The sequence below is a fragment of the Strigops habroptila genome, chromosome 1 (genome assembly GCF_004027225.2).
Source record: "Strigops habroptila isolate Jane chromosome 1, bStrHab1.2.pri, whole genome shotgun sequence".
Lineage (NCBI taxonomy): Eukaryota > Metazoa > Chordata > Aves > Psittaciformes > Psittacidae > Strigops > Strigops habroptila.
The window spans coordinates 112,111,919-112,127,541 of record NC_044277.2 but is presented as its reverse complement, the minus strand read 5'-3'; the positions used below and the strand labels follow the sequence as shown (position 1 = coordinate 112,127,541).

The following is a 15,623-nucleotide window of genomic DNA, read 5'->3' as shown; positions in this document are numbered from 1 at the left end:
ATTAGATTTAGAATTCAGCTTAGGACACACACAGCACAATGCAGGTTTGTTTTTTAAAAAAAACAAAACCAAAAACCAAAACCAAAACAAAACCCCTAAGGATGCTCTCACAGGAATAGTGGGCGAAAATACACCATGTGCTGGAACGAAATACACCCTGTGCTCAGCCTTCAGCTCAGCAACATAGTACCTTGGGATCATTTTAATACTTCTCATACCTGCAAAATGATGAGTGAAGTTGTGAATATGCTAAAATGAAGCATATTGGTCTGGTGTGAGCAACTGAGCTTCACCTGCATAAAAGGGTGAGCTGGTCAGCTTTGTTTGGTACAGATAGATATTAAAATGTAAATTTGGAATAGCCTATATGCATTAACTCAGAAGTTAAAAAGGGCTGTGTTCCCACAGCAACTGTAACTTGTATCCTTTGTGTACACACAGCATTTTCTCACACTGTACCTGGTGATAACTTTCCTGCATTAATATACAGGTTATGTGGAATGAACTAGAGTTAAAGTTGCTCTGGGAGCCATAATTTTGAGTTTCCTGACTTCTGTGCGTGTAAAATCACATTCATAATGCTATCTTAGCATGGTTAATGTGTATCATTGGGAGATGTAAATGACCACACAAGGAAATAAACACATTCCTGTCAGAGCTCTGAGTTGGAGCTCTACACTATTAGAAGATAAATAAAAGCTTCATCTTTTTTTTTTTTTTTTTTTTTTTTTCTCCCCTTGAAAATGCTCGGTTGCTAAAATATATTTTTTCACAGGTCATTCTTTCAATTCTTGTGTTTCAACCTTGTTCTTCATGAAAGATGGTACTTGTATACATAAGCACTGAGAAACTTCAGGAGACAATTTCAAGAGTTTAGCCTCCTAAAGACACCAAAATAAATAGAGATATTTTTTCAGGAAAGCTTGGTGTCATTTGGATGCTGAGTTCTCTCAAAAAATGTGACCCTGAAGGTCACCAAAAGAATTTCTGGGAGCAAGAGTGGATTTACAGACAGGGTAGACGGTGAACAAGAGGTCTGTGGCCCCAATTAGCACTGTGCAGAGCAGCAATAGCATGTAATAGAAAAAGAGACTTCACTACTGTGCTTCTCCTCATTAACAGTATAGCTGCCACCAAGCCTGTGTGCTGAACGCAGCTGAATATCTGGCTCTGGTTTAGGTGTGCAAAAGGAACTTCAACTGGTTCTGAACATGGGGCATTGTCTCAAAGTGGCATAATTGGAAATCAGGAGTTTTGAGCTGCTAAACATTGATGTTGCAGTCAGTATTTTTTTGTTTTTTTTAAATAAAGTTCAGCTTATTATCTTTTTATGTATTATGAGTCTGGATCCAGGCATGTAATATATGAATTCTTTATCTCCATCCAACTACAGGGAAATGATCTTGCTGCATTTCTAGCTACTGACTCAGAGTTATCAAAGAGGGACTGCTATAGGTTGGGTTAATCCTGGACTGCTTGTTTCTCTGGGCTTTCTCTGTGCCCCATACAGCTGTCTGTGCTCACTGGTACTGAACTCCCAGCACAAGTTTCCAGCAGGTCATGCCTGTGAATAGTGTGAGCCCCTTCCCTTCTTTACCTCCCAAACATGATTTGTGAAAGCAACAGTAACATCATCTGCTGCCCATGTGTATTCTGGTCCTTTCTGAGCCCACCGCCATCTCTTGGGAATGCAGAGCAAAGCACTAACCAAAGTAAGTCAGGGACTTAGAAGGTTACAGTGTTGTTCAGGCAGTAACATTGTAAATCATACAGTAATTATCACACACACCAAAAAAAAAAAAAAAAAAAAAAAAATGAGGGGAAAAAAAGAAAAAAAGAAAGCTAATGGTTTTAAGATGGTTGAAACTAACAGCTGATGAAGACTATCATATTACAGCTAGAGGAGTCCATCCTCAGATGCAGCTGACCCATTGGATTCATAATAATTTGCGTCCATTGAATACATGCCTAACCTTGGAATGAGAAGGTAATACAATTTTTTCTTTCAAGCATTTTCATGCATTCCCACCATTCCAAAGAATTATGGTGAACTTTCTGATGCAAGCAAAAGTCACAGGTTACGAGCTATATAACAATGCATTGTTTCTCACCTCTTTTGAAAACTTCATAACGGATGGAAAATCCTGCTCCATGTGTCTCATAGTCGGAAACAAATTTAATAAAAAGATATGGGCCTGAAGACACCAGAGGAGGGGGAGCAATTTTTCCACAGTACTTTCCCCATAAGCGTCCTTCAGCATTATCTCCATCAATCACTTCAACATAATCATACCTGGTAGATAAATGGAAGGAAGAAACTTTTAACTTCCAGGAAAGAAGGAGACCTAATTAATTTAGAAACCATAACACAACATAGATAATCAAGAAAAATGCTAGCTTGCTTGGAAAATGCATTATGCTGAAAGATGTAAGCAAAATGAAATAATTAAAATGGACTACATTATGTCTGTAGACATCATCTGGCAACATGGAACTATTAGGAAGAATGGTGTCCATTATGCTTGCAGACAATGTCAGCTAAAGTAACCAATTAACAAAAAAAAAAAAAAAAAGAGGAAATCTCATGAGCACAATTCTGTATTATTAAATTGTGTTCCTTTGTCTGTGCAGTGTTGTTATCAATACATAATGCATAGCATTCTTTTCAAACTGTGAAGTTCTGTTATGAATTCAAAAATGTCTTTTTGGCTGGAGCTCTTTATGAACAATACTTTGATTTCCATATGCTGTCCTCCAAACATATGTTCACAGAATAATAAATAAATCCCTAAACATTAGATTTAGTTTAAAACTCCACCATGTTTTGGAGCAGTGGTAGAAAAATCTGTTATTTTCCTTGTTAACTGGACAAAGAGCCTAGAGTAAGTCACAAAATCCACGCATCAGTCAGAGCACTTGGTTTTTCTCAAACAAAACTTGCTTCATTACAAATCATCTTTGCTTAGGTATTTGAATCAAGAAGTGCATGCTATAATATTCATACTTATACAGCATGTGATTACTGAACAGGCTGGACTAAATTCTCTCCTGGTTAGTTGCTTCATTCCTAAGGACTTTATAAGGAAAAGCATATAATAATGCAATAATGATCTGTAGTAAAAGTTTGCCTGGGAGCAACAGTTATGTTAAGGTTCCTCAGCCCTGTCACAAAGATGTAGGGCCTGGTCTGATGGATTTGGTTTCAGAGGGCTGAGGTGAGCCCAGCAGCTTGGTGTACTGAGCCAGCTGGGAGAATAGACATCAGAATAAAGTCATGTAGAAGCAGAAGCTGCAGGTGCACAGACAGGTCTAGTTTTAAGTTTTATTAACAGATGATTTCACTCAATCCCGGACAGGAAGGAGGAGGAAACACAACCTGTAGAATCAGTTTAATCTTCTAAAAGGTGGTGGCTTTTGGACCCTGGGTTGTGCTCTGGGCCTCTTTGGACTGCAGTGAAAGACTTTTCTCTGTCCTTGTGTCTTTGTGTCTCAGCCATGCTGCCGTTTTATTTAACAAGTTGCTGTTAGCCAGACAATCTCATTTACTTTTCATTATCCTACTATGACTGACATTAAAATGGTGCCATTAATTTGTTTAGACCTTTAATCTACTGTTATGTTCACTGAAACGTTCCAAGAATATTAATATACGAGGAAGAGCTAAAAATGACAGGACAATAAAGTGTGTCTGACATTTTTAAAGAGATCAAAGGAAAAAAATGTCTTCATGATGACCAATGTCATTTTTAACAACTCTGCTCCAAACCATCCAGGGCACATTACTTATGTTTACATGAAACCCCGTGAGACAACTGCAAAGATGATATCACTAGTTAAAGTGGATGGCTTAAGGCTCCTTAAATTAAAAATGACATTACCTCATCAGTTAAAATTGTGTGCCAGCTTTGGTGTATATCAAGTAGAAAATAAAGCTGACACTGATGGAACTGTAAGCACTAACATATGTGAAATATTGTGTTAACTGCATTTCCTCTTATGTATTTCATTTTTCTAGTAGCAATTGCTCAACTAGTTAACTTTACTGTCAGATTTGTGGAAATACAAAGCAGAAATGTGCATTTCTGAGATACCTTACAGATACTTTTAAGTAGCCTTAGTTTAAAAAAAAAAACTTCTTTCTATAATTTCTTTATGATATATGTAAAACAGGATTTGAAATTCAGAAAAAGAGCTGTGAAAAGACCTCAGAATTGGGGTTTGTTTTTTTCTTTCCTTTAGAAATATCCTTAAGAATACTGGTTGTAGGTTTCCTGCAAAAGCTATTGGAAGTACTCAGGGATGCAGGCTGCTACTCTTTACACTTTAGAAAAAATGAATGTTAAGAATTTTTAACAAGACAACCTTTCTCTAAGTAATTAACCGCCCATTAAAGAGGAAGAGTAACCACATAAAACCACAGTGTCTGAGTGACAGTCTCTGCTCTTCTCCCCATGATGACATTATTTCATCAGTTTCCCAGGCACCATTCATTGCTCAAGCCTCAACAGTAGATAAATTTTCAAATGAATATCAAGAAGAACGATATTTCTGAATTATTAAATTATATGAAAAAGTGTGACTGAAAATGAGCTGCAAATTTTTACATACTTGTTTGCTTCATGTATAGAGAAGAAAAAATGCCCCAAAAGACTTAAATTCAGTGGTTTTATTCTGCTATACCTTAAAAATAAACAATCTTCTGTAGTCTTACTAAGCATTTTGTATACATCCAAAACCCCAAATTAACCTGTAAGTACCAACTTTGCTTCTATATGAAGTAAATTCAGCAAAACCTATTCAAATTAAATTCTATCACTCTCCTAGGATTCCTCCTTCATAGCTATAGCCTGCCCACACCTTTCCATTGTCCTTTATAGTGACAGAATTGTAATTTATGGGGCTCTTTCTGTCTGCTGTGCAGTTGTAAATGACACAATTGGGTTACTAAAAGGCTGTCTTCTAATAGATTTTGCAAAGTTATAGGTTATATGCAAGTTATAGCCCTGTGGAAGACTGGAGTATTTTCGAAATATTTTTACTTTTGCTTTGAAAAATTACTGCCAGACAGAAAAGAAGTTTAGCTGTGAGACAATAAGTATGAAGTAAAGTTTGTAAATGGGAAGCTTTAGAGATCAGGCCTACAACTTTCACATTCTAAGGATCATGTCTTTCACTTGGCAGCTAACAAATGGATTTGGATTCTCCCACACTGGTGGCAACATCTGATATATGGGCTGCAGTAAATTAGTATCTATCTGTATAATATTTTTTCTTAGGGATGTGAAATTACTTTGGATTTTTAGAGTTTATACTTGGAAATCAATGTCCTGTTGTCATTTTTGCACTTTTCAAAATCCTACCAGAGACCACTGTGTATCACAAACAACAGTTCTTGTAAATAGGAGAAAGTACAGTCACAACTTGAAAATGGAGTTGCTGCCAAGGAAGATTAGGAAGCAGCTTGCATCTCCCTCTGGACTTGGTAGCAGTTCTTCTCCACAAGTTTGTCAGGAGAAGATGCTGTGCCAGGGATGCAGTTGGCACATTGACATCCCTGTGAGGAGACTGAATGTGTCACCTCTGCAGCGCCCAGACAGTCTTGGCGTACAGCCCAGAGTACTGAGTTTGCAAATTTGGATTTCCCACTTGGCAATTCTTCACTCAGTTACTGCTATCAATGGTGTGGCAAATGTTTCTGGTAATGTTATAGTCCTTTAGGGTTTATGGCACAGAGATGTAAATATAAACATGGTGCTAACCACTGAGTGTAGTTTAAGGTGAAAGACTAGAGCATGTGTTCTTGTGAGAAAATAGGAGATGCCTGCCCAGAAGAGGGGTTAAGCAGCACATATGTGCATGGAGCCACTGTGCCATGATGCTAAAAGCATTCCCTTTTTACTTGTCTGGGTCTTTCCAGATATTCCATTTTCGTTTGCTTTCGGGGTGTGCAGCTTTCAGGTGGGAGCCTGCTGAAATGCACAGCAGAGCTCACACACTCTCCCTGCTCCTCCCAGCTGGTGCCTGAACATGCCATTACTAGATGGTCCTAATTTTATGGTTCAGTAAAACAGTGTCTGGGACAGACTCCCTTTGGAAAGATGAGGGAATCTAGAATTCCTCTACAAATTCTTGAATGAATTGCAAAAAACTTGCCCTTTTCTATGGATTTGAAAAAAAGGCCAAGCAATACATAGAAAATGAGTACTGGGCAATGAAAAACATAAACAGCTGCAGAATACAGGTTTTGGCGAATTTTCTATTTCCAGTTTCTGGTAGATGATAACAGTGCTTACGTCTGGTTTCAGTTCTGAACATACTGGCGACCCCTGAAATGCACCATAGCACGTTGTGCTGCAGAAAGTGAAGTGAAAATGCTGGAAAGCCCTGCCTGCTGCTGAAGCCAGCCACTCTGCCAAGCAACGCTCTGCTTCTACACATTTTCCTATTATTAGGGCAGTGAGATCTTATGCCTTTTGCCTAAAAAAATTCCTTCCAAAGATATATGCAGAACTGAGCTGAAATTTAAATGTTTGCCATTTAACCTTTTGAAACAATCATTGAAGCATATAGAACTATAATCTACATCTGAATATGCCATATTTTTCTGCAGCCTATTATGATATGCATCTATAGGGTGGTTATGAGTATTTCAGTTATTCACCTGTTGGAATGAAAGGATTTTCCAGTTCTCTATTTCTTTTATTACTCTGATTCCACTTTCACCAAGCAGCTTAATCTCTCCCTGACACAAATTATCCACCCTGGTCAGGCTGTTTTTTGTTATGGGAATTTGCTTCTTAGTATGTATCTTTCTTTTGCCTTTATTTTTAAAATATTTTTTTTATTATTATTCCTTGCAAGGTTCCATTTTAGCTGAACAGAAAGCATTGCAAGAGGAAATCTAAATAAAGGGTTTCAAGTTGTTCTGCGCCATGGATTTGTGCCCATTAGTGACTGAGGGTTAGAGGTGGGGGATTTACTGCAGTGCTTGTGGCACAAGGCAGTCTGTATTCCCGAGCTAAAAGCTTAAGAACTACAGGCACTCAAGGGACACCAACCTTAATCCCAGTTTATGAGCAACAAGAAAAAGAAGTACATCCTGGTTGAAAATAAAAAATTAAGCACAGCCCCAAACAGGCTGTTTTTCTGCCTGTAACCTCAGCGTCTGCTGGCTTACTCTCCATCCAAGCCTCCGTGTAACCTGACAGCTCTCTGGGGCCTCCTGTGCCCTACCTTGGCAAGGTGACCTGTCTAAATGTGACCTGTCTAATGCACGTTGGAGGGGCAGCCCCTTCCTGTGAAGACACATCAGCCTTCCCAGAGAGCTGGGACTGTCAGGGTAGGTATCACCGTGGAGGGGATATAACTCCTAACGCATGGGCCTCAAAACACACCTTGATGAAGGTGAAAGCAACTTGGAGGACTCAGGGTGACTGCTGTGTCTGTAGGTACTCCCTGAGCACTGGCAGGCATGGGAACTGTGTGTGATTTTTCTTTTTTAGCCCCTTTTCAGTGTGCTTGGAGTCCTGTGTGATGCATTCCTGCCTGGCTGCTTGCTCCCATTGCATACCGCATTCTTCTCAATGGAGAAGTCTTTTAGACTTTTCAGCCCAACAGATCATTTCTTCAAGTGTGGACATGCATACAGTTGAATTAGCACCAGCCAGACAGTGCAAACTCTATGAGAAAGGGGGAGGTGGGCATGAGTGCCCATGGCAGGAGGCTTTTAAACAGTTTTTGCTTGTATTGGATTCATGGTGCAGATGAAGCCCCGTAAGGGAGACAACATATAATCTGAATCCCACAGTTCTCCAAAGTGCTGGATATTTAAGTATGTAATTTGCAATCGATTAACAATTTGTAATTTACTGAAATCCCTGTCAGTCTGGGGGGCCTTTGTTCCCATTGGTCTTTTGTGAGCTAATGTTTTTATGGTTTTCACTCAGGGCCAAAATTCATTGAAGTTACTAATACAAAGGTCCTGTCAAACTAAGAGATTTCTGGGAATAAGGCCATTGGGATTTGGCCACTGTTCAGTAATTTACTAATGCCACTAGCTGACAGTGGGTCTCCATTAAGAATGAACTAGTGAGAGTCTATTTTAGTGCCAGACAATGCTGTAGTGAAAAAGAGAAAAGAGGTAAGAAAGACATGGTGAAGATCTACAGTTACCCACTGTAACAGTTTGATTGTGACTAATGTTAGCAACAGTTTTATTATTACACTGGTTTCTGGAATCATTTAATGTGTTGAGATTTGTCCTTTCATTTTCAAATTAAACTTTTAATTCTCTGCTGAACAGAGGAATCTCAAATACAACATGCCTTAACCAATAAAAGTTCAAAACCCAGAAGCAATAAAAATATTCACTATTACTATAAAATCTGGTTATCCTTTGTCTTATCACATGCTTCTGATTGTTTGGCTCATGCCTTTGGAATACCTGGGACTGGCAGAACTGAAGATCTGAACTAAATAAGCAAGATTATATCTGCACTTTTATCTATACAGCTCCACTGAGAACAGTAGACAGATCTTTAGCTGCTGCAAATGAGATTAGCCCTTTATGTCATGGATCTAAGCCAGTTTACCCTGATATATGGCTAAAGAGGGTGCAAGTGGTGACAGAATATTTTAACTTATATTTACTTAGGCCTATTCTATTTGCACCAAATGAAACTTGGAAATTCTTCTTCAGAAATGTGAAGACCAGTATTCACTCTGGGAATGAATGTAGCAATGTCATGAAGAAAAAGGAGAAGAATCAGAGGTTGTGGGCCAGGCTTTGCTATTTTAGTATTGCAATGTCCTAGGGGAGGTAAAAGCAAAAATCATCTGCTAAGGTCTTCAGCATATCTATCTGCAAAAAGCATTTTACAAATGAAAAGGTTCGATCTTGAAGTTAGGTCAAATTCCACTGATTTCATTGCTTACCACATACTGCAATAAATTATAATATAATGATCCTGGTATATAAAAATGAAAACCTCTTCTGGGAAGAAACATTCAATTTTAAACCTCTTCTTTGAGGAACTAGAGTTCATAACTTTCTGGCATAGAAAAATGGTATCTTTTAATGAAAAAAGGTTTCTGTCTGTCAAATAAGACAAATTTACAAATCCATGACTTCCACTTTAAGTGGGGGAAAAAGAAACACTTAGCAGTTTAAAGGCTTCAGAGACGAAGGAGTTTTCTAGTGTCAAACTGGTGAAGTTTAGTATTTATAGGAAATTCATATGCCTTTAATTACTCTAAACTCAGTTCCCAAGTAAAATCTGCCATCTGGAACATATTAGAATCGTTTACAACTTTTTCACCTCCCTATTTCACTGCAAAAATCTTACCTCTTGATAACTTGCCAGTGCTCTCCACAAAATAAAATGCAGTCTAATTTTTACTAGTTGTTCCATAGTTACTTTATTTACATTGAGCCAGCTATGGGATTAAGAAACTGAGGAAAAAAGAAAAGTTAAAGTAATTTTCTTATTACTCACTATCTCTGTGTCAAGCTTCATATTCTTTCATATGGATATTTCAGGTGTGAGGATTACGCCTTGACTTAGTTTGGTATTTAGACACTAATCTGACATGGTTAGATTTAGAAAGATGTTCTAGGTGATAAGAGAGAGAAAAAAGATGGCACAGTCATCTTGCATGACAGTAGACTCTTGTAAGCCCAAACCCTCAATTACACAGTTTTGTTTTTGTTTTTATGACCTCCCAAGAGACATCTATCAATCAGAAAACTTCTCGTTAGTTGAGCAACTTCATCCAAGTATGCCAATCTGTTTATAAGTGAAGCTTTGCAACATTCCTCTAAGGTAAAATTGTCATTCTCATTTTACATATGTGGAGACAGAAGAGAGAGAGTGAGTGCCAACAGTCTCCCAGAAATTTTGCAAACAGCAAGGAACAAAGCCTGGATAGCCTCATACTGTGCTCTAAATATAAGAGTCCAGTCTAGCTCCTCCTGAAATAAGGGAAAGATTCCTAATGGCTTCTGTGGGTCTTGAATAAAGCTTCTTAACTGAGCCTTGAAACCTGGAAGTTTCCTTAAGCCATAGAATGATGGGCTCACACAGTCTCACAATTGCATTTCTGTGATTTCTGTAGAAGAACTAAATTTCTCGCATACAGAGACTCCTGCATATATATACAGCCACACTGCTGCAAGGAGTCAAACACTATCTGCATGCCTCTGTATCCATTAAACATTGTTTTCATGAGCCCAACTACGTTAATGGTTTGTGGTTGAATTAGTGTTGTTAGCATGTACTGCTGAATTCACGAAAAAGCCTGCTTAATTGGTAAGTTATAGAAGCTTCAGGTTTGCTTCCTCAAATGCCTAAAGAACAGAGAAAGAGTTGTAACAAATGAAGATCAGAATCGTTTATGATTTCTTTTTCTTTCCATGAAAGTAGAAAAGGAATGCTTAAAAGTGACGGCAACCTTAGAGTACTCCATTTGGGAGTTTTGAACTACTGATTAATTTGTAATTATCCTGTTGGGATCTATGTGGTATATTAATCATAAACTTAGGAACTTGACTTTTGAAAGTATTAGGTAGATGTTAGCTTTTCATAGAAACTGTGAAAGTTCAGAATGTAAAATAAGTTCCACACTTTTGAAACTCAACTATTTGTCCCTTGTGGGCTGTCTACAACCTCTCTGAGCAACACCCATAATTAATGAAAGTAAAAGAGGCTGAAAGAGAAAGGAAATTACAGACATACATGTTAGCTTTAGAACACAAGTTATGGCAATTTTCTTCCATGGCAACCGTGTCCTGAAGCTCTGTAAATGAAGTAAAATGATGGGTATTTTCATTTATTTCCAGTTAGGAACTATATTAAAAGAGTATCAAGGATGCAGCGTTACGCACTTGGAACTCAATATTTCTCAATGTTGTTCCCTTTGTTCTTATTTCTGCACTGCATTCCCTTTGGGCAGACTGCCAGCCAAATGAAAAATCCACTACGGGATTAGTGTCTTCACATACATAGTCTGTATTGATATAAATGATTGCTATGCATCTTCCTTGCCTGAAAGTGTGACACATGTAAATGAGTGGATTGATTTTTGCTGAGACTGCATCTATAACCCGTATATAGCCACACAACTGGGCATAAGTACAAACAAAAGGAGTTACGGAAAAATACAGCTTTGTTGTTCAAACATTTGACGTGTCAACGTTTAGTCATGTACATGTATTACAGCTTTTCCTGTTGTTTTTGAGAGGGGGTAAGACTCTCTTAAACTATCACCAAGGCAAAAAAGAGTTTGAATTACATAAAGGAGATCAAAACTTCTGAGGCTTTTCTGGATTGAAAACAGAGTCCTAAAGTGTGTGAAATGTGTGACATTATTAGCTAAATATTCTCATAATGCTGAGAAGACCTTTTTGCAGTCCATTGTAACACTTAAAGATGAAAACCATCTCTCCTTACTTCTTTTCATATAAGAACTTGGAAAGACAAAGTGCCTGGCCATAACATCTAGAAATGCTCTCTGCCATGGGAGGCACACAAAGCCGAATAAGAAGCATTCATAGTTCAGAGATCAACCCACTTACAATGTTTGCATATTTCCTGGCGGGCTGTTATCTCAGCACAAAATCATTTGGTTGTGTACATTGCAACTTTAACAAACAACCCTTAAGCAACATGAGTAATATGCATAGCCGGCAACTTTAAAGAAGCCCTGCCTTTGTGAAATCTAAACAATATTTCATAAGAGAAGTGCAAGGAACATTTACTCATGGATGGTGCTTTCAAATTTCAGCCTTCTGATCTTAGTAAGTGTGGTTGAAGAGCTGCCTGAAAAAGTCCCACGGTTCTTCTTCTGTTTTGCAACAGGGACATGTGTATGCACATGTGAGTGTGTGTTTCTGTGTGTATATTTTTATACTCTTTGTACAAAAAAAAAGACATGAATCATTTTAGCTGTCTCTTTCCAAAGTTCATTCTCAAGCAGAGGAGCAGCCTGGGAAACTTTCAGCCTGGAAAATGTGCATTTCAAAACAACTAAAGCAAATGAGAACAGAGAAGCAGAGTGGAAACCTCTATGCAAATTTCACTATAGTAATTGCTACCAATCCTTTTCTATTCACTTGTTGTCCAATTTCAGTACAGACATTATGAATAAAACTCCCACTGATAACTCAGTGTGTTTCCTTGTAAGTGTAGTTGGGTTTTGCAGACATCAGTGTGTCAATGCAGCATGTTAGTACAGACCTCTCCACAAGTTTCTGCTCTTGAAATCTACATTAGGAAATTCAATAGTATCCTCAGCATCATTTTCTTGTAAAGCATGTGAATACTTAACATTTATTGCAAACAGATCACTATTTCTTTTAAACTCACTTTCATACAGAGTTACAGTACATAATTTTTGTAATAGAGCTCACAGTTAAACTGTACCAATTTGAAACATCAGTATATAAAAGTTTGTCCCATTGAGCATTTTTATTACCATTTTATTGTGCGTATCCTTGAACTAAAAAGTATATATAACTTCAATGAATGTATTTATATTACGATAAAATATACCATAGATGTTTAAAGCTGCTAAGCCTGAAGTTAGTTTGTTTGTATCCTATATCACAGTGAATGTCACAGCTTTTATGAGTTTTGTGACCTTATGATTTATATGGGTCTTGAGAAGTAACTATGTGTTTAGAATGGAGGAAAACAGTGGCCAATAAACATTCCCAGTAGCCTAAAAACAGGAACAGCTTGTTAGCTGAGGTCAGCCATATGACCCAGTGCCTAGTGAAACTGCATTGTTATAGCTGGAGTGTGGGGCAAACCAGCTATACAAAAAACCCACCCCAGTGATCCACCTCTCATAAAAATGTCTTTCTTAGAAAGAGAGGCATGTGATAATGACTTACAGGAAGGAAAATGTGCACAGCAGATCAGCATCATCCCTGGTACAAATTTACAGTTTAGTGGAGTTGCATCAAAGGTACATCAGCCTACCCTACTTTAAAATGGAAAACTAGGTTGAAAACCTGTCGGAATTCACAAGTGTTTGCTAAAGAATTTTGCATGGTTTTCTTCTGGTACTAAATCCTTACTTGTGAAAGCAAGCAGGGTAATGAACATATACACAACACAAACACATACACAGCTCTTGGGCTTCACTAATTGGGACCATACTGCATACATGTGCACCAGCTCAAATCCCCAGCAGGAGCTCCACAAATGTCAAGGAAGTATTCATTTGATAGGACCCAGTTTGTCTTCTTTCCACTTCCTTTTCTTCCTCATCAGTGCAGCTAGTTGAGAGATAGATACTCTCTCAAATGTGCTGAGCATTTGGACCTGTACTTAGTGAAGGCTAAATCTTGTTCGGAGCCACATGGCTGTGAGATGACCCCTGCCTTTGTAATCAGGGCAGTGCAAAACACCTAAGTCAGGACTAACACACTCACACAGAAATTGATGCTTTTGAGGTCAGCAGTAATGCTCTCCCAGAACCACTCTTTCCCATCCTTTTCCCAGCTGCTTCAACAGCTGTGATCCAGAAAAACACAGTCTTCAGGAAAGAGCTATTACCGGGTCTGAGAAAGCATGGGATAATGATGTTGATTTGTCTTCTGCATTTCATGGGTCAGGCTTCTGTCCTTGCTTTCTACTCAGGGAAATGGACAGTGTGACATGGAGCTACAATAACGAATTAGCTGATATATCAAGGGGACATGTAATAACTCAATGAATTGTAAACATAAATGGTGTTGCAACTTCTTTCCCTTTGTTAGCCATAAAAGAGTGGTTCTCTAAGTCTTCATTAATCAGTTACAATAAATAAGCCTTGAAAGGCAATAAACTATTAGACAGCTGATGAAAACACCTTCTCTGCAATTAAATGGATAAAATCCTAATTTGATGGCTTTTGTTTAATTTACACTTGTAGTCAGGTATCTATTAATGCTTCTACTTTTGCTTGTCTACTTAGTAGTTATAAGCATACAAGAACAATCTGTATAAGACTCTGTGATATTAAGCATTGATTCTCTTCTCTCCTTCACTCATGGCAAGCAGCACACTTACCCAGACAGACAAGCCGTGAAATATATTTGGACCGGATTCTCTTGTACGTGCAGAGAATCTGAGCAAGATAAAGCCATGCTTTCCTTTGCAGTTTAATAATGCAAAAGACAGGCTTTCACACACTAGGGAGAACAAGGTTTGTTTGCCTTGTGCATTCTTCAAGGTATAAATTGCCCAAAACAGTAGTAGGAAGTCTGGGAAGGAAATGAGATAATGCCCCATCCCTTTCCTCACTTCGAGCCCCTTGAGCTGGCTCACAGAGATGTCTGGCTTGCACAGAAGGAACCAGGGACTCCTTTTGGCAGTGTGGCCTCCACCCTCTGGTTGCAAACCCTCTCCGTGCTGTGTGCAGGGTGGTGCAGCTCCTGGTGTGTGCACTGCAGGTCGCACAATGTGCTTCTGGAGCCGTCCTCCCTCGCCAGCAGTACAGTAGACACTGTCACCTTGCAGTGTGCTAGTGAAAGGGGAACCTGCAGTTTTGCTCTCTCAGTGCCAAGGTACCCAAATAGCCAACATCACACCCAGCTTTGAGCAAGACGATGCATGCATCGTGTTCACCTCTTAGTCTGAACGAAACAGTTGGTACCTGGCAGGAGGAGAATCTGTAGTTGGGGGAATCGCAAACTTTTTGCCACAAACACTTGTTTTTCTCAAACTGAAACATTATTTTCGTAATTTTAAAATACAAATCCTGCCTGCCTGAACAGCTCATGTGTTTCATGCCATTAAGCCTAGGTGTCAGCGAGTAGTCCCCTTTAAAATTTTACAATGTAACGTAACCTCATTTTGTTACATTGTAAACATTTCCAAGATACAGGATCCTGGCTTTTATTACAGGGGTGAAATGGTAATAATCCCCCCTCTTTCCTGAAACATGCAGAAAAACTCTTTAACAAATTTAAAGGAACACATTCCTCATTAGCTTTAACCTGAATTTGGTCTCGTGGGCACTGTAAAGCCAGCCCTTCTTTCTCTCTCTCTGAACAAAGGGATGTTAAGAGACTAACAGACTATTGGAGAGGCAACATACTGCCTGACTCACAGTACCAATACATGTTGAGATGAACAGATTCCTGAAACAGCTCCAGTGAACTGAAGTTTCACGTATTTGGCATATAACGTCCCATATTTCAGCTTTTCTTCAATTACTGCACACTTCTCAAGCAGATACCATAAAGTGTCCCCTGTCCTTGCATGATTGCTTCAGGTCTACTGTAGGGACCACAGCAGTCAACTAGGAGAAATATTTCAAACCTTTGTCCCTTCTCCTTGTGAAAATTCCACATGGGAATTCACCAAAATCAGAACTAAGAGAAACTGATGAAGGATTTTCTCTTTTTTCCCTATAGAGATAAAAATCATGGAAGGGCCTCTCAGGCTAGGAACAAAAGTATGCATCAGCTGGAAAGAACCTGAGTAAGGTTTCTATGCAGCATTATGCTCTGGGAAAATCACAGTATTGCTCATTAATGGTGCTGCTCAGAGCAGTGATAAACCCCACCAAAAATTGCTATTCTTGCATTTGGAGATGTGATTACAACACAGGGACACATGTCTGAACTATTTTTA

The 15,623-nt window shown here is 38.6% G+C and overlaps 1 protein-coding gene across 4 annotated transcripts in view; it reads right to left on the bottom strand.

Annotated features, from left to right (window-relative positions):
• Nucleotides 1–15,623, bottom strand: part of NRP1 (neuropilin 1) — a 114,425-nt gene that overhangs the window by 65,243 nt on the left and 33,559 nt on the right. For all 4 annotated transcript variants that reach the window (XM_030479126.1, XM_030487747.1, XM_030496211.1 and 1 more), the window contains exon 4: nucleotides 2,112–2,293. In XM_030479126.1, coding sequence (XP_030334986.1) covers nucleotides 2,112–2,293 — 182 coding nt within the window. The remainder of the gene's footprint in view (nucleotides 1–2,111; nucleotides 2,294–15,623) is intronic.